The 23652-nt window shown below is 39.1% G+C and overlaps 1 protein-coding gene across 1 annotated transcript in view; it reads left to right on the plus strand.

The window, feature by feature from the left end:
- Positions 1–13016, plus strand: part of LOC134342423 (dynein axonemal heavy chain 8-like) — a 317468-nt gene extending 304452 nt beyond the window's left edge. The window contains exons 63-65 of the mRNA XM_063040531.1: positions 946–1135; positions 9229–9350; positions 12729–13016. Coding sequence (XP_062896601.1) covers positions 946–1135; positions 9229–9350; positions 12729–13016 — 600 coding nt within the window. The remainder of the gene's footprint in view (positions 1–945; positions 1136–9228; positions 9351–12728) is intronic.
- Positions 13017–23652: the final 10636 nt, after the last annotated feature.

Here is a 23652-nt window from a genome sequence, read left to right on the forward strand (position 1 = left end):
CCTCCTTCATAAATCATCATGAGTTTAGCAGGGTATAGGGTTTGGAATTTAATCTTTTCTTGCTTTAATATTCGTTTCGCTTTGGAATATTCCTTCTGTTTCTGTAGGACCACTGGGGGGGGGGCGGGGAGGAGTAATTTTGATCGAAGTATATTAACTTCCCATTCCAAAACACCCTCTTCTTACCCCAGTCCCTTCGTAGGATCTCCGCCTTGCTCTTAAATTGAAGGAATCTAAGTACTACTGAGCACGGCTTACTTTCTCTGTCTTCGGGAGTACCAACATGATTTTAGCATCTAGCCAGGAAAAAAAGTTGTTGACACCACTAAATCACAGAGCTCACTTTCATCAGTCACTGACAAGCTGATTTGTGTTTCTGAAAGACTGTTTTCTCTTAATTAGGAAGAACATGTACTATTGTAAAGAATACAGAATAGCGGAAAATGGGCTGTAGTATTTTCCCAGCACAAGAGGCAAGTGGCATTGGCTGGTGAGTTGGAGAGAAGGAGGAATGTACCCTATCTGCAGGAGGAAGAACGGCCTTACAGACCGACACTAAATTCACAATTTCAGATAAAAAGCAATTTCAGTTTATGTCAGAACAAGCATAATCTGAAGAAAAGATCTCTCTCTGTAGTTAACTCAATTATTTTCCTTTCTAGGTTTGCACCAAGATCCTTGCATTAACAGGAAATTCTGGAAATTGGGTCTTCTTGAAGTACACCGTTCATAGCAACTGAAAAGGAATGTCATCTCATTCCTGAATTACCTTTTTTTCTTGCCTGATTACTGATTTATCTGCTTCACAGAACAACTTCAAAATCCCAATACTTGCATTTCTCTTTTTTAATGCTTGTGAAAAAGTGCTTAGAAATTGACTGTTGTACAATTTTGCATCTTGGAGAGTCCTGGATGGTCTCTAAATGCAGTGCTTTCATTTTGCAGGATTTAGTTGATGCTTTGGACAACATGTATGATGCCCGTGTCCCTCAGGGGTGGAAGAGAATTTCCTGGGCTTCCTCTACCCTGGGATTTTGGTTCACAGATCTCCTCGAGAGAAATGCACAATTCTCTACCTGGATCTTTGAGGGTAGACCTAATGTCTTTTGGATGACAGGGTTCTTCAATCCCCAGGGTAGGTGTTAATAATTCAATGAGTAGTACATCATGATTTGAATTATGAAAAGGTGCTGTTAAGAGATTTTTGCATAATTATTATACCAATTACAAGCATAGATTGATTTGGTTTAGCACTATGTGTAGAAATACAACAATATCTATGTTTACTAGTCTCGTAGGTTAGTGTAGAAGGTTTGATTACAGGGTATATAAGGTGAATTAACTATTTGGATAGACAATTAGCTTAATGATAGAAGATAGGTGGTAGTGGAGGGTTGTTAAGTAGATTGGAGTCCTCTGATTAGTGGTGTACCACAGGGATAGGTGCTGGGTCCACTTGTTTGTTATCTATATTAACAATTTGGATGACAATGTTGTTAATATGGTTAGTAAATTTGCAGATTACACTAAAGTAAAGAAGGTTTATCTAAGATTTCAACAGGATCTAGATGAATGGGGGGAGTGGGCCAAGAAATTGCAGATGGAACTTGACTTGGACAAGGGGTAAATTTATAGAGGTATATAAAATCATAAGAAGCAGAAATAAAATGAATAGTCATAATCTTCTTCCCAGGACAATATAGTCTAAAACCTGAAAGTATTGTTTTTAGGAGGGAGAGGAGAGCTTTAAAAGAATGCTGAGTGGAGTTTTTTCATACAGAGGGTGGTGGGTATATGGAATGAGCTACAGAGAAAACTGTAGAGGCAAGCACGATGACAATGTTTATAAGATATTTACAGTTGAAGTCAGAAGTTTACATGCACTTAAATTGAAGTCATTAAAACTCATTGTTTAACCACTCCACAGATTTCATATTAGCAAACTATAGTTTTGGCAAGATGTTGAAGAAATCTACTTTGTGTATGACACAAGTAATTTTTCCAACAATTGTTTACAGACAGATTATTTCACTTTTAATTGACTATATCACAATTCCAGTGGGTCAGAAGTTTACAAACAAAATCAAAAGAAATCAGCCAAGACCTCAGAAAAAAAATTGTGGACCTCCACAAGTCTGGTTCATCCTTGGGAGCAGTTTCCAAATGCCTGAAGGTACCATGTTCATCTGTACAAACAATAGTACGCAAGCATAAACACCATGGGACCATGCAGCCATCATACCGCTCAGGAAGGAAACACATTCTGTCTCCTAGAGATGAACGTACTTTTGCGCGAAAAGTGCAAGTCAATCCCAGAACAACAGCAAAGGACCTTGTGAAAATACTGGAGGAAACAGGTAGACAAGTATCTATATCCACAGTAAAATGAGTCCTATATCGACGTAACCTGAAAGGCTGCTTAGCAAGGAAGAAGCCACTGCTCCAAAACCGCTATAAAAAAGCCAGACTGCAGTTTGCAGGTGCACATGGGAACAAAGATCTTACTTTTTGGAGAAATGTCCTCTGGTCTGATGAAACAAAAATTGAACTGTTTGGCCATAATAGACAATAGGTGCAGGAGTACACCATTCGGCCTTTTGAGTCAGCACCGCCATTCACTGTGATCATGGCTGATCATCCACAATCAGTACCCTGTTCCTGCCTTCTCCCCATGTCCCTTGACTCCGCTATCTTTAAGAGCTCTATCTAAATCTTACTTGAAAGAATCCAGAGAATTGGCCTCCACTGCCTTCTGAGGCAGAGCATTCCACAGATCCACAACCCTCTGTGTGAAAAAGTTTTCTTCAACTCCATTCTAAATGGTCTACCCCTTATTCCTAAACTGTGGCCTCTGGTTCTGGACTCCCCCGACACTGGGAACATGTTTCCTGCCTCTAGCGTGTCCAATCCCTTAATAGTTTTATGTGTTTCAATCAGATCCCTTCTCATCCTTCTAAATTCCAGTGTATACAAGCCCAGTCGCTCCAATCTTTCAACATATGACATTCCCGCCATACCTAGAATTAACCCAGTGAACCTACGCTGCACTCCCTCCATAGCAAGGATGTCCTTTCTCAAATTTGGAGACCAAAACTGCACACAATACTCCAGGTGTGATCTCACCAGGGCCTTGTACAACTGCAGAAGGACCTCTTTGCTCCTATACTCAACTCCCCTTGTTATGAAGGCCAACATGCCATTAGCTTTCTAAACTGCCTGCTGTACCTGTATGCTTACTTTCAGTGACTGATGAACAAGGACACCCAGATCTTGTTGTACTTCCCCTTTTCCTAACTTGACACCATTCAGATAGTAATCTGCCTTCCTGTTCTTGCCACCAAAGTGGATAACCTCACACTTATCCACATTAAACTGCATCTGCCTACTCACCCAACCTGTCCAAGTCACCCTGTATACTCATAACATCCTCCTCACATTTCACACTGTCACCCGGCTTTGTGTCATCTACAAATTTGCTAATGTTACTTTTAATCCCTTCATCTAAATCATTAATGTATATTGTAAATAGCTGTGGTCCCAGCACCGAGCCCTGTGGTACCCCACTAGTCATGATGACCATAGTTATGTTTGGAGGAAAAAGGGTGAGGCTTGAACACCATCCCAACCGTGAAGCATGGGGGTGGCAGCATCATGTTGTGGGGTGCTTTGCTGCAGGAGGGACTGGTGCACTTCACAAAATAGATGGCATCATGAGGAAGGAAAATTATGTGGCTATATTGAAGCAACATCTCAAGACATCAGCCAGGAAGTTAAAGCTCGGTCGCAAATGGGTCCACCAAATGGACAATGACCCCAAACATACCTCCAAAGTTGTGGCAAAATTGCTTGAGGACAACAAAGTCAAGGTATTGGAGTGGCCATCACAAAGCCCTGACCTCAATCTGATAGAAAACTTGTGGGCAGAACTGAAAAAGTGTGTGCAAGCAAGGAGGCCTACAAACCTGACTCAGTTACACCAGTTCTGTCTGGAGAAATGGAACAAAATTCCAGCAACTTATTGTGAGAAGCTTGTGGAAGGCTACTCAAAACATTTGATCCAAGTTAAACAACTTAAAGGCAATGCTACCAAATACTAACAAAGTGTGTGTAAACTTCTGACCCACTGGGAAAGTGATGAAAGAAATAAAAGCTGGAATAAATCATTCTCTCTACTATTATTCTGATATTTCACATTCTTAAAATAAAGTAGTGATCCTAACTGACCTAAGACAGGGAATGTTTTCTAGGATTAAATGTCAGGAATTGTGAAAAACTGAGTTTAAATATATTTGGCTAAGGTGTATGTAAAATTCTGACTTCAACTGTAGATAGATGCATGGTTAGAAAAAGGTTTAGACCAGAGAGATATGGAATAAATACAGACAATTGGGGCTAGCTTGGATAGGCATCCCGCTCAGCATGGATAAATTGAGCTGAAGGGCTGTTTCCTTGATGCTTCACTCTTATCATTTATTATGAATGTAAAATAAGGACTCTAAGGTAACATAGAATTGTACAGCGCAGAAATAGGCTCTTTTTGCCCATCATATTTACACTGACTGCAATGCAAGCTAATCCCATCTGCATGCATTAGGCCATATCTCTCTACAACTTTCCTATCCAGCTACCTGTTCAAATGTATTTTAAATATTGTAATTGATTCTGCCTCTACCACACCTCTAATTGCTCATTCCAGATAACCTCCACCCTCTGTGTGAAACACTTACACAATTCTCTCATCTTACCTTAAACTTCTGCCTTCCAGTTTTAGTTCTGGACTTCTGAGCCCTTGGAAAAGGACACTACCCCTCATAAATTTCTAAACCTCTATATAGTTACCACTCAGTGTGAATAAACTCAGTCAGTCTAATCTCTTATATTATAGCTCTCCATTCCAGGCAATATCCTGATGAATCTCTTTTGCAGCCACATCTTTCATGCAGTGTGGCAAGCATAACTGCATACAATACTCCAAATCAGTCTAAATAGTATTTTGCACAATTGCAGTATGAATTCCAACCCTCGTACTCAATGCATTGGCTCATGAAGGTAATCACGCCAAATTCCACCTTCACTGCCCCTCCATCTACTGTATGTTGCATTTTCAGTGAGCTAGAGACTTGCATCCTAAGGTCCCGCTACATCATGAAAAGTCCTTGGCAAGTAGGATTAAAGAGAATCCCAAGGCATTCTATACATGCATCAAGAGTCTGAATCTGAACAGCCAATGAGTAGTGGTTGAAGAAGGTAGTGGTTGAAGGGACGTATTCTCGCTGGAGATCTATCATTAGTGTTGTTCTATAGGGATTTCTCCTGGGACCTCTGCTGTTTGTGGTGTATGTAAATGACCTGGATGAAAATGTAGAGAGGTGGGTTAGTAAGTTTGCAGATGATATGAAGGTTGGTGGTGGTGTGAGTAGGATTGAAGATAGGCAAAAAATACAACGGCATCTAGATCAGTTGCAGATATGGGTGGAGAAATGACAGACGGAGTTTAATGTGCCCAAATGTGAAGTGTTGCACCTTGGTAGGTCAAATGTAAAGAGACAGTACACTGTGAAGGGTGAGACCCTTAACAGTGTTGATGAGCAGAGGGATATTGGGGTCCAAGTTCATAGCTCCCTGAAAGTAGTTAAGAGTTTGATAAGGTGGTTGAAAAGGCATTTGATAAGCTTGCCTTTATTATTTGAGGCACTGAGTTCAAAAGTTAAGAAGTTGCATTGCAGCTTTATAAAACTAGTTAGGCTGCACCTGGAGTATTGCATACGTTTCTGGTCACCCCACTATAGGAAGGATGTTGAGGCTTTGGAGAGGCTGCAGAAAAGGTTTACCAGGATGTTCACTGGATTAGAGGGCATGTGCAAAAATGCGAGGTTGGACGACATTCGTTTGATTTCTCTGGAACAGTGGAGGCTGAAGGGAGATTTAATAGAGCTTTATAAGATTATGAGAGTCACAGATAGAATAGACAGACAATATCTCTTTCTGAGAGTTGAAAAGTCTAATACCAAAGGGCACACAGGTAAGATGAGAGGGGGTAATTTCAAAGGAGATGTGAGGTACAAGTTTCTTTACAGAGAGAGTGGTGGGTGCCTGGATTGTGCTGGCTGGGGCAATGGTGAAGGCAGAAACATTAGAGACTTTTAAAAGACATTTAGATACGCATATGAATGTGAGGAAGATGGAAGGGTATGGACGTTATGTAGGCAGAAGAGATTGGTTTAGTTAGCCATTTGGATACTAATTTAATTGGTTCGGCACAACATTGTGGGTCGAAGGACCTGTCCTGTGCTAGTCCTATAGAACTATTCTATGTTCTATATAAATGCTCCTAGGTCCCTGCCATTTACTCTTTATTTCATACCAGAATTTGACTTATTAAAATGCATTATCTCACACTTGTCCAGAATAAATTCCATCTGCCACCTAGTTTGCCCAGCTTTAACTGATCTAGATCTTGCTGCATACTGTTACAAACAACAAAGTTCCTAGTATCAATCCCTGCAATCACCAATTGTTCCAGACTACAAGTCAGAAGAAACCCCCACCTTTGATTACCTTCACCGTTACTTTAAAAAAGCTTATTTTGGAACCAGTTCACCAATTTGTTATGGAATCCTGTGCCTTACTTTCTGAACCAGTCTACCATACTGAACCTTGTTAAACGTCCATGTAAACAAGGTCATCAATTTGCTGAGTTACCTCCTCAAAATAATTTATTCAGATTTGTGAAACATGATCTTTCCTACATAAAACCATGGTGTCTCCTCCTAATCAGTCCCTGCCTTTTCAAGTTATCATAAATCCTGTCCCTCAGTACCTTCTCCAACAATGTCCCTACCAATGATGTAAAGATCACTTATATATAGCTTCCAGACTTAACACAACTCACATTTTTGAATAAGGGACATGTTACCTATCCTCCAGACTCCTTTATCTCAGCTGTGGCTAATGAAGATGCAATAATCTCTGTGCTCCTCAATTTTCTCCCTCACTTTCCCTGGTATTCTGGGATAGATTCCCTTGGGCCATTCCTCAGTGTTATCATTTCAGAGGACCTGTCTTGAATACAGCATATCAGTGCGATTACAAAGAAAATGGCAGCGCCTCTACTTTCTTCGAGGTTTGCAAAGATTTGATATGTCATCTGAAACATTGACATACTTTTATAGATGTGCATTAGAAAGTATATTGACTGGTTGCATCATGGCCAGGTATGGAAACACCAACGCCCTTCAATGAAAAAGTCTACAAAAACTAGTGGATGCAGCCTAGTCCAGGGGTCCCCAACCTTTTTTGCACTGCGGACCGGTTTAATATTGACGATATTCTTGCGGACCGGCCGACCTGGGTGGGGGGGAGGTAGGGTTGCCAACGAACTAGAGTAGCAGTCAAATGCGTTGTTTACCCAAAAGACTACAATGACCATGAAGCCTTGCGCGGGCACCAATGCGCATGCGAGTCGTGACCTGCTGATTCCTCTCCGTCCCCGCCCCCCCCACCCAAGCAAATCCTTTTTGGCGATAGGGGTGGGTGTTAATCACTACCGGAATATAGGTGATAAGTAGGTAATACACTCAATTTTGTTTCTAAAAAGGTTTATCTAACGAATTTAATATTAAACACAGAGCGCATATTTTCCTCGCATGGATATAATGATAAGTCAATTATCAGGGGAGCTTGAAGTAAGTGTTGAACGAACTTCCAGTAGAAGTGGCAGAAGCAGGTTCGATACGATCATTTACAGAAAAATTGGATAGCTATATGGACATGAAAGGAATGGAAGGTTATGGGCTGAGTGCAGGTCGGTGGGACTAGGTGAGAGTAGCGTTCGGCACGGACTAGAAGGGGAGAGATGGCCTGTTTCTGTACTGTAATTGTTATATGGTTATATAGGTCACTTATAAGTCAATAGCATCATAACATTTTAAGTAACATTTGGATATTAAACGCACAGCACGTATTTTCCCCGTATGAACATATAAAATCATTGCAACACACCAATATCGCTGAATCAGTGGGAGCCCTGAGCTTGTTTCCCTGCAACAACACCGTTCTATCGAGGGGTGATGGGAGACAGCGATACTCGAAGGGGGTTCCTGATGTCCAGTCTATTCCGCAGTTTAGTTTTCGTTGCATTCATTGCAGAAAACTCCGCTTCGCAGAAAAATGTTGGAAATGGAAGCAACGTTTTCAGTGCTTTCATGGCTATCTCAGGATATTTAGCCTTGACTTTGATCCAAAATGCCGACAGAGATGTTATGCCAAACATACTTTTCATCCCGTCGTCATTTGCAAGCTCGAGGAGTTGATCGCCTTCCCGCCCCGACACGGATGACGCGCAGGTCATGACCTCGCATGTGTAATGGCTGATCAGTGGCCGTGACAGGGAATGACGAAAGGTGCAGCTGACCAAATCATATCGCTTCCTTGCGGCCTGGTAGCGCATGCTCTGCGGCCCGGTACTAGTCCACGGCCCGGTGGTTGGGGACCGCTGGCCTAGTCCATCCACAAAATGCAGCACATCTACATGGAGCAATGTCACAGAAAAGCAGCATTCATCATCACGGATTCCCAACATCCAGGCCATGCTCTCTTCTTGCTGCTGCCATCAGGAATGAGGTACAGGAGTCTCAAGACCCACACCATCAAGTTCAGGAACAGTTCTAATCCCTCAACCATCAGGCTCTTGAACCAGAGAGGATAATTTCATTCAACTTCACTTACTCCATCACTGAGCTGTTCCCACAACCTATGGGCTCACTTTCAAGGTCTTTTCACCTGGTTTTTCACTGATTCTATTGTGTTTCTTGTATTTATTGTGAATGCCAGCAAAAAATTAATATCAGGGCTGTATATGGTGACTTATATATACTTTGATAATAAATTTACTTTGAACTTTGGATACAGGCATGCGTGACAACTTGAACCAAATAGACTGATACTGTTTTGTAAATGCTTGGCTTTTCTTTTATTTATTTATTGAGATAGTCCCTGCCAGCAATCCCTGATTTAAGCTTAAGTTAATCATAAGATAATTTACAATGACCAATTAACTTATCAACTAGTACATCTTTGGACTGTGGGAGGAAACCCACACGGTCACGAGGAGAACGTACAAACCCCTTACAGACAGTGGCGGGTATTCTGTAAATTAGTATTCTGTAGCAAAACATAATTTATTGTAATTACATGGAAAAGAATGAAATTGCAATAATTTTTTCATAGGATTCTTAACTGCAATGAGACAAGAAGTAACACGAGCACATAAAGGTTGGGCACTGGATAGTGTTACTCTCCACAATGAAGTAACAAAACTGATGAAAGAAGAGATCAAAGTGGCACCTATGGTATGTATACATTAATTTATGTCTTGAAGGTAGCCTCCACAGTGAAATACTTAAATTCAGACTGTATGGAGTGTAATGTTGCCAGTTCTATTTGCAAGAGATATCATGAAAACTTTTTACTCTTCCTACCACTTTGCTGATGATAAAACTGAATATCCATTTGCAAAAACTATTTACAACATTCTAGGTTTAGAGCCTACAGAGAAGAAGTCATCACCCTGACACAGTGGTGTCAAGAAAACAACCTCTCCCTCAATGTCGCAAAAACAAAGGAGCTGGTTGTGGACTATAGAAGGAATGGAGACAGGCCAACTCCTATTGCCATCAATGGATCTGGGGTTGAGAGTGTGAACAGCTTTAGGTTCCTCGGCATCCACATCACTGAGGATCTCATGTGATCTGTATATACCAGCTGTGTGGTGAAAATGGAATAATAGCACCTCTTTCACTTCAGACAGTTGAAGTAGTTTGGTATGGGCCCCCAGATTCTAAGAACTTTCTATAGCAACACAGTTGGGAGCATCCTGACTGGCTGCATCACTGCCTGGTATGGGAACTGTACTTCCCTCAATCACAGGGAAGTGGAGCGGACAGCCCAGCGCATCTGTAGATATGAACCACTATTCAGGAAATTTACAAAGACAAGTGTGTAAAAAGGGCCCGAAGGATCATTGGGGACCCGAGTCACCCCAACCACAAACTGTTCCAGCTGCTACCAACTAGGAATACTTGTGTAGGCTACGGCGTAAGCCAGTACACACAAGTATAAATCAGCCTTTAGTATAAATGCATTCTTGATGGTTACTGGAGACCGGAGGGACAATGAGCCTATTTCTCTGCTGCATGACTCTGTGCCAGCGCTATTGAATGACTCAGACACAGGTGTGCAGGGAAAATTTAAAGCTTTGCAGATGACTTTGCAAGTAAGTCATAGGTAAAATGTAATGATGAACATGCACTAGTAGAAGAAATTCAATTCAGATGTGTGAATGCAGAAAAAAAATAGAGAAAATATCGACTGTATGTCACAGCCCTTTACAGAGTGTAGGAAGGTGGATGAACATGTGGATAATTCGCTTAAAGTGAAATTACAGGTTGAGAGTATGCTTAGCAAAGCAATTGTCAACATTTCAAGTCAAAACCCTACATCACAAGTCTTAATATAGCTTGATCCACTGAATTCTTTCAGCAGACCTTTGTTGCTCCAGATTCTAGAACTTGCAGTCTCTTGTGTCTCAGTTGAGGAAATGCATCCAATTCTACTCGCCAATCTTCAGTAAGGGTGTGAAAGTCATGAAGATTTACTAGACTTGTTCCAGGGATGTGGAATTTAAACTCAAAAGATTAGATTAGATAAACTGGGACTGTTCTCCTTTGAATAAGAAATCTGAGAGGACATTTAAATAAGATATATAAAACACTGATGCACTTTTGATAAGATAAATAGAAGAAAGCTGTTCCTAGTTGTAGAAAGTTTAAGGACCCGGGTTTAAAATTTTGAGCGATAGATGCTAGGGAAATCTGAAGGAAAACAGTTCAAATATGAAGGTGGTTGCAATCTGAAATCTGCTGCCTACAAGGATTGTGGAAGGAGAATGAATCTGAGTTTTAGAAATTTAGTTGAATAAGCACGAGAGAGACAAGCGAGAGGGAGAGAATAATTTGTATGTCCGTGAGAAAGGATTGGATAATGAAACCAACAGAATTGGTCCAAGAAAAGCCAGCATGGACTCAATGAGCTGAATGACCCTTCCATGCTATAAACGTTCTGTAATTTTAAAATTTGATTCTGTTTAGTTTTGAGCTTTAGATCTGTATCATATCAATGACAGAGTATTTCCATCTCCATAACTTCACTTGTTTCCACCTCCATTGCAGATTATCTGTTCACGTAAGACTTATTCTTGCCCATTTAGCTCCTAATTAACATTCTGAAATTATCCAGCAGCTGTTCAACTCTCCATCAGCCTCAGTACTATTTCTTTCCTTATTTAAGATGTTCCCAAAATCAATTTATCTAAAGCTTTTTTTCATGGATCTCCTTAATTGATACAAGATCCTAAGTATTTGTTTGCTAATATTCCTGTGAATGTGTGGAAATGCACAAATAGAAGTTCACAATCTCAAAATTTGAAGGAACTAGATAATCAACAAATTCCAATGTGGACATTTTACACAATTAATAATCAGTGAATTAGCACAAACCAGAGATTAGGATCATACCATAGTAAATCCTCAGAATATGCATTGAGCATGGACTATATTCTTGTACAGTAAACTAAAGAGTCGTGACAGACCATGTTCAGATACTTTTTTAGTAAAGAAGTGAAGATGGAATCTGGGGTATTATCAAATATATCAGAGAAAGAAAAATTCCAAACCCACTATCTGTAAATTTCTTGTTGCAGAAAAAAAACGAATAGCAAAGAAGACTATGAAAGACTCCAAGAAATTAAAGAGGTTAACAATGTGGAGAGACATGTAGCAGAATTAACCATACATAGAAGTAACTCCAGTATTACAATTTGGGAAGAAATATAATTGTGTTCAACATTGTGCAGCAGAGGGTGAAGGTAAAGGGCAACAACAGAGACCCTGAAATTTAAAGTTGTGAGATATGGAAAAGTGTTTGGCGATCAGATTAGTGATAAATTTGCACAAGACACTTGCTAGGCTCAGTAGTGATTCCTAATTATAGGAAGAATATTAAAATAATCATAAACATTGGAAAATAAAAGAATGGGAATTAAATGTACTAGACTTTAAAATGCTACTGTTCTTACAAAAGCAGAGGCAACTAAATGTTGTGGTAGAGGATTTCTCCAAATAGGACGGCACGGTAGCATAGCTTAACAGCGTTAATGACTTCAGTTCACTTCCTCAGCTGTCTATAAGGAGTTTGTATGTTGTCCCCAGGACCGCATAGGTTTCCTCTAGGTGCTCTGGTTTCTTCCCACATTCCAAAGACGTACAGGCTAGTTGGTTAATTGTCACATGGGTGTAATTGGGCAGCACAGGCTCATAGGGCCCCTTACCAACTCTAAAATAAAAAAGATCATGAATGTAAAAGAGTGAATGATAAAGACTCTTCTCTTGTTGGAGATTAATGATGAGCATCTGAGAGATATGTCTGCTGTTAAGTTCTTGGGACAGTGAGAGTATTACCATATAAAATAGTTGAAAGATAACACAAATTAAGAAATAGCTTGAGAAATATTTTATAAAAGGAAAATGTATGACTATTGAAAGTGGGGATGATGGGGGCTTCAGCAAGCAGTTAGCTCAGGCACATTAGGATAAGTGTTCACCTTCTGTTTTGCAGTGGATCTATTTTTTCCTTGAGTGTTTTCTAATATTCTTTGCATATTTGCTTGGCAGGAAGGTGTCTACATCTATGGCCTTTACTTGGATGGAGCAGGCTGGGACAGGAGAAACATCAAACTGACTGAATCTGTTGCCAAGGTTCTTGTTACAATGCTACCCATCATCTATATATTTGCCATCAATTCCACAACACCAAAAGACCCTAAACTGTACATCTGTCCGGTCTATAAAAAACCCCAACGCACAGACCTGACATTCATCACTACTCTTTGCCTGAAAACTATCCAGCCACCTGACCACTGGGTCCTAAGAGGGGCAGCCTTGCTCTGTGATATCAAGTAAAACACAAGTTATTTAACTTATGAAGGAAAGTTTTTAGATCCCAAGATAATTTAACACTATCTGAATTTAGGTATTACTTTCATGTACATCTCTATATCTACCAGTCAGAATAAGAAAAAAAACAATTACTGCCTATTTTTTCATTCAATAAATTCATTGAAAGTCTTTGGATTCTGAAATCGCTCATTCTGAATTATTGTACAACTCATTAAATTCAACCGAACAAATACTGGCCAGGAGACAGGGAAACATCCCTGCTTTACAAAATAGTGACATCTAAAAAGTCAGATGGGAGAAGCAGATGATATCCCAAGACAGTACCTTTGACAATGTCATACTTTACTGAAGTGTCACTTCGCTGGAATGTGCCTAAAAATGCAAGGTGACAGTTCTGCAATTCTATAATAGCAAATAACCAAACCAGTAGGGAAGCATCATAAAATCACTGTGGCATTGTAGGATGCTGATTAGCCGTATATACAGGCTCATTGTAGAACAATAAGAACATAAGAAAGTAGTAAGAGTAGGCCGTTGCCCTCTCATGTCTGCTCAACCATTCAATAAGATCATTGCTGACTGTTAACCTTGGAGTCACTTTCCTGCACCAACCCCATATCTGTCGTTCCTTAGTATCCTTAATGGCCCACTCTTGCTCCTATTTCTTATGTTCTTATCCAAGAATCTACAAGCTCTGCCCTGAATGTGCAGTAAAACAGATAATCAGCACACGTGTCCAGAATCCAATTGGTCACAAATCTCACTCACTTGTTAGTACGAGCTGTGACTTGGGAATAGGCTGCAAGTGGGATATGTGGCTAGAGGTGGGAGACTGGAGTGTATGGCTAGAGCCAGTGTTGATGTCTGGAACCAGTGTTAGTGTCTGGAACGAGGAGGTGGATGGGATGAATAAGTTTGCAGCAGGAGCCAAGGTAGGTAGTTCTTGTATTCTTCCTGCACTCTTTAAACTCACCAAGTTCACTGGAAAATTTATGATGGTACCATGCACCATTTTTTTTTAAAAAGTAAAAGTATAAACACAAGAGATTCTGGAGATGTGGTAAATCCAGAGCAACACACACAAATTGCTGGAGGAACTCAACAGGTCAGTCAGCATCTATGGAAATGAACGAACAGTTGATGTTTTGGGCTGAGACTCTTCTTCAGTACTGGAAGGGAAGGGGGAAGACACCAGAATAAAAAGGTGGGAGGTTGGACTAGCTGGAAGCTGAAAGGTGAAGCCAGGTGAGTGAGAAATGTAAAGGGCAAGAGGAGAAGAAATCTGATATTAAAGGAGAGTAAAAGTATGCTTGGCAATAATAGGGGGGCATCAAAATATGCTCCTCTGGCACCAAAGCTCCAGCGTTTTACTACATTCAAAAACTGAGCCTGTAGAACTCTCTTGGATAGAGAATTCCAAAGATTACACACTGTGCTAGACTTACCTATTTAGTTACCTATATAGGTGAAAAGTACAATAGTTGACTTTGGGCACAAGTCACATCATACCAACATGCAGGTGCAGCATATGTTGCCTGATGGTACTGGATTCACTGACTGTGAAATACTAAACTCTAATGAAGATCTTTAGCCTTATCCAATGTAGATAGCTGTGGGTATTCTCACTAAAGGGAAGTTTTTCTATAGCCACCTACTCTCCAAAGGCTAGATCACTTCCCTATTTACCCTCCAGAGTGAAGTTTAGCTGTTAATACCCACTGTTTGAGTGGCGATTAACCCCTCTCTACCAAGGAGGAGATGCTTCCAGTTGATGATTAGCTTAAACAAGTTCATTTATTTTTAGTGATACATGTTTGTTTAGATAAAAATCTTAAAAGAAATTTAGAATGCATAGAAGATTTCTAGCTTATAAAACTTTCCTAAAACAAGGGATTTCGGCAACTTCCGGGTCATCAAGGGAATGGCGGCGTAAGGAAAAGGTCTCTCGACAAAAAAGAAGGTAAACTGCCCCAAAATCGAATTTAGACAAATACTTAATATTGCATAACTATATTAATAAAAGGGGCAAGGATGATGTCTAAGAATAAGATTAAAAAGTCCGCTCCGAAGGCTGCTAAACATAAAGAGACGCAACAAGGCGACGGGCCTAGCTCCCCCTTGGCAAGCCAGGACGGAGATAATGAGGGGGAATCGGTGACTCTGTCTTTGATTCTCGGAGAGATTCACGAGTTCCGACAAGATAACAGCAAACAGCTGGAAGATATTAAAGGAGAAATAGTAAAAACTAACTCGCGGATAGATGAAGCCGAAGCAAGGATTGTTGGAATTGAAGAGACGCTACAAAACACAGAGGAGGTGATAGGAGAAATGCTGAAGCTACAAGACCAGCTCCAGTGGAAACTAATAGATCAAGAAGGCCGCTCGAGAAGGGAAAATGTGAGGATCTACGGAGTTCTCAAAGGAACTGAAGGTAAACCCGGATTGATGATTCCCTTTGAGGAGAAGCTACTTAGAGAGAACCTTGATATACCGGCCGCAAAAGACCTACAGATAGAAAGGGCTCACCACACGTTGGCACCACAGCCTCTGGCAGGCACTCAGCCCAGATCGATTCTGGTCAGATTTCTCAGTTACAGAACGAAGGAAGAGGTGCTTAAAAGGGCATGGCAAAAGAAAGGTTTCATGTGGAACAACTGTAAAATCAGTTTAGACCACGACTACGCACCGGGGATTCTTGCCAGACGGAAGGAATATACGGAAACGCGGAGAGTCCTGAAGGAAAACAACATCAGATTCCAGACCCTTTGATGTAATTTGATCATTTTCAAACTTGTTTTATCTCCCTGTACTGTTGTTGGAGGGGATTGGAGTCATCGACACTAAGGTTTTCTTCTTTTCCATTTTTAAGTTGTTAGTTTTGCCCAAGTCTTTTAGGTTAGTTGATTTTTTTTTTCTTTGGGGATGGGTTTTTTTTTGTTTTTTTTTTCTCTTTTTCATTTTTTTTCCCAGTTTTTTTTTAATTTTGTATTATCCGTGGTTAGTTCTACATGTTTGGGAGCTTTGTTAATTTCCACTACTTGGTTTTGCAATTAATTTTTTTAAGTGTAACATTATATCTCCTTCTATTTGTATTATGGCTATGTTCTGTTTCTGTATTTTGAAATTAATAAAAAGATTGAAAAAGAAAAGATTCCAGACCCTGTATCCAGCTCGGCTGAGAGTCTTTTACGACGAAGGGACAAAAACTTACGCTACGGTGGAGGAGGCAACGTTGGACCTGGTGGACCGGGGACTACCTATTAAAGTTATCACCCAACTGGAGTTGCTACTGGAGAGGATTCGGCAGAAGTTGTGGCAGTTAGTGGGGCGAGGACGCTCCACACGAACCAGAGTGTCAAACCACAAGGAAAAGCTGCAAATATTCAGACGCGAATGTACAGAGAATACAGATTAATTAAGAGAAATGACTGAAAAGAGTAAATCGGACTTAAAGGTAAAATGAAAACTGGTACCTGAAAATAAACTAGGCGGAATAACTTGAATGATAGCAATATGGTCGAGACATAAATAGGAGAAAATTCTCTATGATTATTCAAACTGCTGAGGGCCCTCTAACACAGGGTGAAGATAGAGGTTATCCCTCTGAACTGAGGCGGGTCGGTGCTCAGGCCTCACTGTGGGAAGTCGGGAAAAATTTTCAAATGTTACACGTTCAAAAATGTCTAGGGTGTGGTTATATGTCTTGGTTTACTGTTGAGAAGGGATTGCTTACTGTTTGGTTAGAAAAGGAGAGTGTTTTTTTTCTACTAGAGAAAAATGCAAACTGAATTGGTAAAAATAATTTCCTATAATGTTAATGGGGTTTTGAATCCAATTAAAAGAAATAAGATTATGTCTAAATTGAAAAAAGAGAGGGCACAAATAGCTTTCCTCCAGGAAACACATATGAGCCAATCTGAACATGGAAAATTAAAAAGAATGGGCTTTAAGCATATATTTTATTCATCATATAAATTGAGTCACAAAAGAGGGGTAGCTACTTTAATATCAAGTACTCTTAATTATGAACATATTTCAGAGACTAAAGACAAAGAAGGACGGTTCGTAAAAATCACAGGAAGAACAGAAGGTACAGAAATAACATTGCTGAATGTTTATGCTCCTCCAGGTTGTGAATGGTCATTTTATAGACACATTTTTGACCTAATGGTCAGTTCTCAAGGGGTAGTAATTTGTGGAGGGGATTTTAATATTAGATTAAATCCTATATTAGATTCTTCAAGAATAGTTACTCAGAATAAACCTCTGACTCGGAAAGTGAATTCATTGATGGAGGAGTTGGGAATTATAGATGTCTGGAGGGAATTACACCCTACTAGTAAAGATTATACATATTACTCTTTCCCTCATTCAGCCTATTCAAGGATAGACTATTTCTTTATCTTTAATACAGATAGACTCAGGATAAAAAACTGTAATATTGCAACAATTGATCTGTCGGATCATAGCCCAGTCTCTGTCTCTAATCCTGGAAAGGAAAATGAGGAAAACACTATGGAGGCTAAACTCACATATACTCAATAACCCGAAAGTAATGGAGAGATTAAGGGGAGAAATCAAAGAATATCTAGACCTTAATGACACGGGAGAAACATCACCAGTGATCTTATGGGATACATTGAAAGCTGTACTGAGAGGGAAAATTATTTCCATTACCACTCACATGAAAAAAATCAATGCACAAAAATTAGCAGACCTTCAAGGAAAATTAAAACAACTTCAAGTTGTAGATAGCAACAAAAGTAATTCAAATTGAAAACAGGAAATTAGGAAATTGCAAAGTGAAATTGACGATATTTATACGTTGGAAACTCAAAGAAATTTTCTTTACCTGAGACAAAAGAATTATGAAGTAGGAGGTAAATCAGCTAGATTATTAGCATATAAATTACGAAAACAACAAGCAGACAATACAATTCATAAAATAAAGAATCCAAAGACAAAGCTTGTGGAGAGTACAACAGGGAAAATTCAAGAGAGTTTTGAAACATATTATCGAGAGCTGTACTCCCAACCCCGGGCCCTCAATGAGCCCTATATAGACAGTGTATTGAATTTTTTAGATCTACCTAAACTTACAGATTTACAAAATGAAAGTTTATTAGAACCAGTAACTGTCAAAGAACTGAACGTGGCCATCTCTAGGTTAAAGGCTGGAAAGTCCCCGGGTTCTGATGGGTTTACCTCAGAGTGGTACAAGTCCCTGAAGACACAGTTAGCCCCATTACTACTTAACACCTTTAATTGGATCTTGCAGAGAGGAGAAACTCCACCTTCCTGGAGAGAAGCGATTATTTCAGTTATTCCTAAGGAGGGTAAAGATAAACTAGAATGTGGCAATTATCGGCCAATTAGTGTTCTTAATTTAGATTACAAACTATTTACATCTATATTAGCGCGCAGATTGGAAAAGCTTTTACCTGGCCTAATCCACTTAGACCAGACTGGATTTATTCAACAAAGACAAACACAGGACAACATAAGGAGAACTCTGCACATATTAGAACAGGTTAATAAGATCGAGACAGAGACAATGGTAGTAGGACTGGACGCTGAGAAAGCTTTTGATTCGGTTAGTTGGGCATTCCTATACAGAGTGTTAGGAAGATTCGGCTTTCAAGAAAAGTTTATTAAAGTAATTCAGACTCTATATGACAGCCCTACAGCCCGAATTAAGATAAATGGGGACCTCTCTGACTCCTTCATCTTAGAGAGAGGCACTAGACAGGGATGCCCAATTTCTCCTCTCCTTTTTGCGCTATATATTGAACCGCTTGCCCAACTAATAAGACAGAGCGAAATCGTAAAAGGTATCAAGGTGGCAGGGATTGAACAGAAAGTGGCGTTATTTGCAGATGATGTTTTGGTCTATCTGAGTGAACCAGAAAAATCATTTATAGGATTGTTTACTCTGTTGGATGACTTTGGGAAAATATCAGGTTATAAAATAAATGTAAAGAAAACGCAGGTTATGTCCCTAAATTATAGACCATCCAAAAAATTGCAGGATACATACGATCTTAAGTGGGAAGCTAAATCATTAAAATATTTAGGAATAACCCTGCCGAAGGATCTTTCAACACTGTCACAGGTAAATTATGGGCCATTAATCTCAGAGATAAAAGCAGGTATGCATAGATGGAATCTTATCCCCTTTTTAAGTTTAAATTCAAGGATAAATACTATAAAAATGAATATTCTTCCTCGGTTATTGTATCTTTTCTGTACTTTACCGGTGGAGGTGGATAATAATCAATTCAGGGAATGGGACAAATGGATTTCCCGCTTCATTTGGCAAGGAAAGAAACCTAGAATTCGATATAACACCTTACAGTTAGGGAAGGAAGGAAGAGGTATGGTTCTTCCTTGCCCGAGAAATTATTTTTATGCCTCACAGATAATCCCTCTGTTATATTGGTGTAATAGGGAATATAAGGCTAGATGGAAGGAAATAGAATTTGGATTAGTTGACAGTTTTCCTCTACAGGCCTCAATAGCTGACAAAGGATTGATGGCCCAGTTGGAAAAATTTAAAAACAGTTGGATAAGTCTTACATTAAAAGTATGGCAGAAGGTGGTTAATTCATGTGGAATTAATAACATGTTAAAACTCTTTAGATGGTGTGCATATGATACCGAATTCCTTCCCAACAGAGGAGATAAAAGATTTGAGCTATGGATAAAGAAAGGTCTTACAACCTACCTCTCATTTATAGATAAAAGAGTATTATAAAGTTACCAAATCCTGCAGGACAAACATGGCCCAGAACATAATGACTTTTTTAGGTACCTTCAAGTACGAAACTATGTTAACCAGAGTTGTAGATATACAGACCTATCAACAGTAGAATTAGAATTTTTCAAGTTTCTGAATTCGGCTTGCAGTTCAATACCAAGTAAATCAGTTTCTCGATTATATAATGCACTCTCCCATGCTAAAAATGTAAATACACTGTATATTAAAGAGAAGTGGGAGAAAGAAGCGGGGTTGGTACTTTCAGAGGAGTCTTGGGGGAAAATCTGCAGCTTTCAATGGTCCTCGACTAATTCTTTGACTTGGAGAGAACATTGTTGGAAAAACATTATAAGATACTTCAAGACCCCATATCAGGAAAAATATAAAGATACAAATGTGATCTGTTGGAGAAGGTGCGGCTCCAAGGAGGCAAATCATTTTCATATTTTCTGGGATTGCCCTAAATTAAGTCTATATTGGGAAGGTATTCATAGAACATTAGTTAAGGTACTTGGGTCCCAGATACCTCTGAACTTTGAGACGCTCTATTTGGGGCATGTATTGTTTCTTGAACAGAAGGAAGATATAAAGTTGCTGCAGGCCCTCTTAGCGGCAAGTAAGAAATCAATCACTAGAAAATGGCTAAATCCAATACCACCTACATTAGAAGATTGGTACGAAATTATCTTGGAAATATTTAAAATGGAAAAGTTGACTTACTCCCTGAGAATTCAAAAAGAAAAATTTTATCAAATCTGGAATAAATGGATTGAATATATAACCCCAATGCGAGCAGACTTTACACGACTCTCCTAATGATTTATACTGCTCTTCTCATCAACACAGTAATATTGCTAACGTAAGCACCCCTAGTCTACATGTCTTTTTTTTGGTTTTCTTTTGGAAAATAGAGAATTAACACAAGTAAAGGGAAAGATTTGGGAAAGGAATGAAAAAATGAAAAAATTAAGTAAATAAGTACATAGGGATTGGATAATTATGTCTGTGGGCAGGAGCAAGCATGAACAAAGTAGGATATAAACACCTACAATGGTTGTTACATAGGCTTATATACAACATTTTGGACCAGTGGAAATGGTCCAGAAGGGTTATATGGAAACTATTATTACCATTTTTCTTAACAACTAATACCATTACTTAGCCTAATAGGTTAGATTTACCACAGTACATAATTATCTATTTAAGTGTTTATTTTCCTTTTATATCAGCTCAATGTGTACTTAAGAATGTATAAATAATTGTAGTTTTATACATATTAAAAAATAGAAAAGGTTATATGTGTGAAAAGAGTACATGATATTTGTGAATTCCTTATCCAAATAAAAATAAAATTAAAAAAAAACAAAGGATTTCATAAACACAGGAACAATTTATATAAACTAAAAAGGCATACTAATGAGTTGTAAATGAATGAGCCATCCATCACAGAAATCAAAGACAGAGAAACGGTTTCAAGTTCAACCCGTCTTTCTATCATTCTTCTTGTTCCTGGACTATTGCTAAAAAGCCTTACTGCTCTCTTACGTCTGTACTGTTTTAGTGCTTCTTGATGACTTCACACACATTTAGTTTTTTATTCAGATACATTTTCACACACAGTCTTAAAGCTTCAGGGAACAGGTATCCCAGACACCCAAAATTAATTCTGTGCAGTTTGACTCCAAGTACAAAAATTTTCCAGTTATTGATAGATCTGCTATTTGATGTGCTAAATGGATGTATCAGTCTGGTCTGCATGCTTCTCTGAACTAAACAACTTAGCCTGTGTTGTCTGTTTGAAAGTAGTCCAATTGGAATAACCCTTTTGTCTCACACAGCATCCCTTGAGCAATGATCAGTCTGTTCTCCGTAGAGAGTGCAGTTTACTTGCAAAGTTGTCCTCTTAACTTCAGACTGATTATTACTTACCATTACATGAAGAACTGAAGACTGTCTGCTATTTACAATAAGAAGCAGAACAAAGAAATATTGGTTGGAAGTTTAACTTCCTCAAAAACAACTCTTTGATCCCTAAAAGTGTCAGCTGCTATATTAGAAAGTTGAGCTTGACCATGGATAATGAATTTCCATCACATCCCCCTCTTACTAAGTGAAAATTTCAAGCCCAGCTTTTCCTTACAGAAATAAGTTCTGAGATCAGACTCCTGTCAAGAACCCTCTCAAGAGCAGACTATCACTCCACCAACTATTCCAGTAGGTTACCGGTGCTAGAGAAGCTCTCCTTGATCAAATGCTCAAAGAACTCATTAAGTACTTCCCAAATGTATGGGTTTCTGTGTGGTTTTCTCTTTAGAGTATTCACTTCCTTAAACTCAGTTGCACTCATTTCTGAAGCCTCAAAAAATTGTTACCATTATAGTTTTTCCATAAATGCATGACAATGATGCATCAATGCGCATATTATAAGTACATATTAGCCCATCTTTAAGATTTTCTTCCTCACAAACAGCTTTGCCATTACCTTGATGCAAGATTGCATCACAGTCTTACTCACCGTTAGTTCTTCAAGTTAGCTGGCAATGCCTTTCACTAAGCTGAAGATTCACTTCTTTCACAGATGTCTTTGTATTACTTTAGATATAGTGCATGATTTTATTCAGGTTTTCTGAGAATAAGTCTTGTAAACAAGCTACTGATTGTGTATTGCTATCTTCTTTTGCCAAATGATTAGTTATCTTACATTTTAGTTATAGAAGATTATAATCCTCAGTAGCATGATTTCACAGTATAATAAACATAGGGGGTGAAACATTTATAGAGGCAGGTTAACTTTGTAATGTATGGATCTATTTATTTTAGAGCAATGACTCATTTTAGCACTGAAGCACTACTGATGGATTAATGACTTACCAATGCATATTGATCTGTTGTCTACACATGCATATTGATCCTCTCTCTCTCTCTCACAAGCTAACCTCACTTCCCGTGCGCATACCTTTATTCCATTGTTATGTAGTTGTCCAGTCACAACAAATTGGCCACAAGTATGTACCTGAATGTCAGCAAATATCACCAGCTGCACCAACAGTTAGGGGATGACAGACTTTGAAACAAGGGAGAGAGACAGTGAAAGGAAAGAGTTAATTAGTATGGAGAAGGCAGCAATGGAGTCATGGATGTGAATAAAGGGACTCGTGAGTAAGAGTGCATAGTACACAGTGAAAGATGCATAACTAGCAAAGTTAAAGAGAAAATAATGTGACAGTGACCTTAATCGGGTTAGTTGACAAAGTTGATAGTGCTGATGAGGACTGGGAATTGTATATCAAGAGGGTTGAACTGTACTGTAACGCGAACCACATGGATGAGGAAAAGAAAGCTGCCACACTTCTTAGCTTAATGGGTGCTAAAACGTACAGGCATTTACACAATTTAGTAACCCCTGAAAACCCAGGAAGACATTTGACAAAATTGTTACAATTTTACAAAATCACTTGATCCTTAAATTGCTAGTAATATCTGAGATATTTAGATTTAACAAAAGAAACCAGTCAAAAGGTGAAAGCATTTCTGAATACATTGCAGAACTGAAACTGGAGATTGTTCAAAGGAAATTCATGAAAATTATTCCAGGATTGAATGGCTTGTCACATGAAGAATGTCTAATGCCCGTATTTGCTAGAATTCAGAAGAACGAGGGGTGGCCTCATTGAAACCTATTGAATGGTGAAAGGGCTTGATCGAGTGGATGTGGAAAGGATGTTTCCTATGATGAGAGAGTCTAAGACAGAGGACTCAGCCTCAGAATAGAGGGGCGTCCTTTTAAAATGGAGTTGAGGAATTTCTTGAGCCAGAGAGTGGTGAATTTGTGGAAATTGTTGTCACAGGCAGCTGTGGAGGCCAAGTCTTTACGTATATTTA

The sequence above is a fragment of the Mobula hypostoma genome, chromosome 2, assembly GCF_963921235.1.
Source record: "Mobula hypostoma chromosome 2, sMobHyp1.1, whole genome shotgun sequence".
Taxonomy (NCBI): Eukaryota; Metazoa; Chordata; class Chondrichthyes; order Myliobatiformes; family Myliobatidae; genus Mobula; species Mobula hypostoma.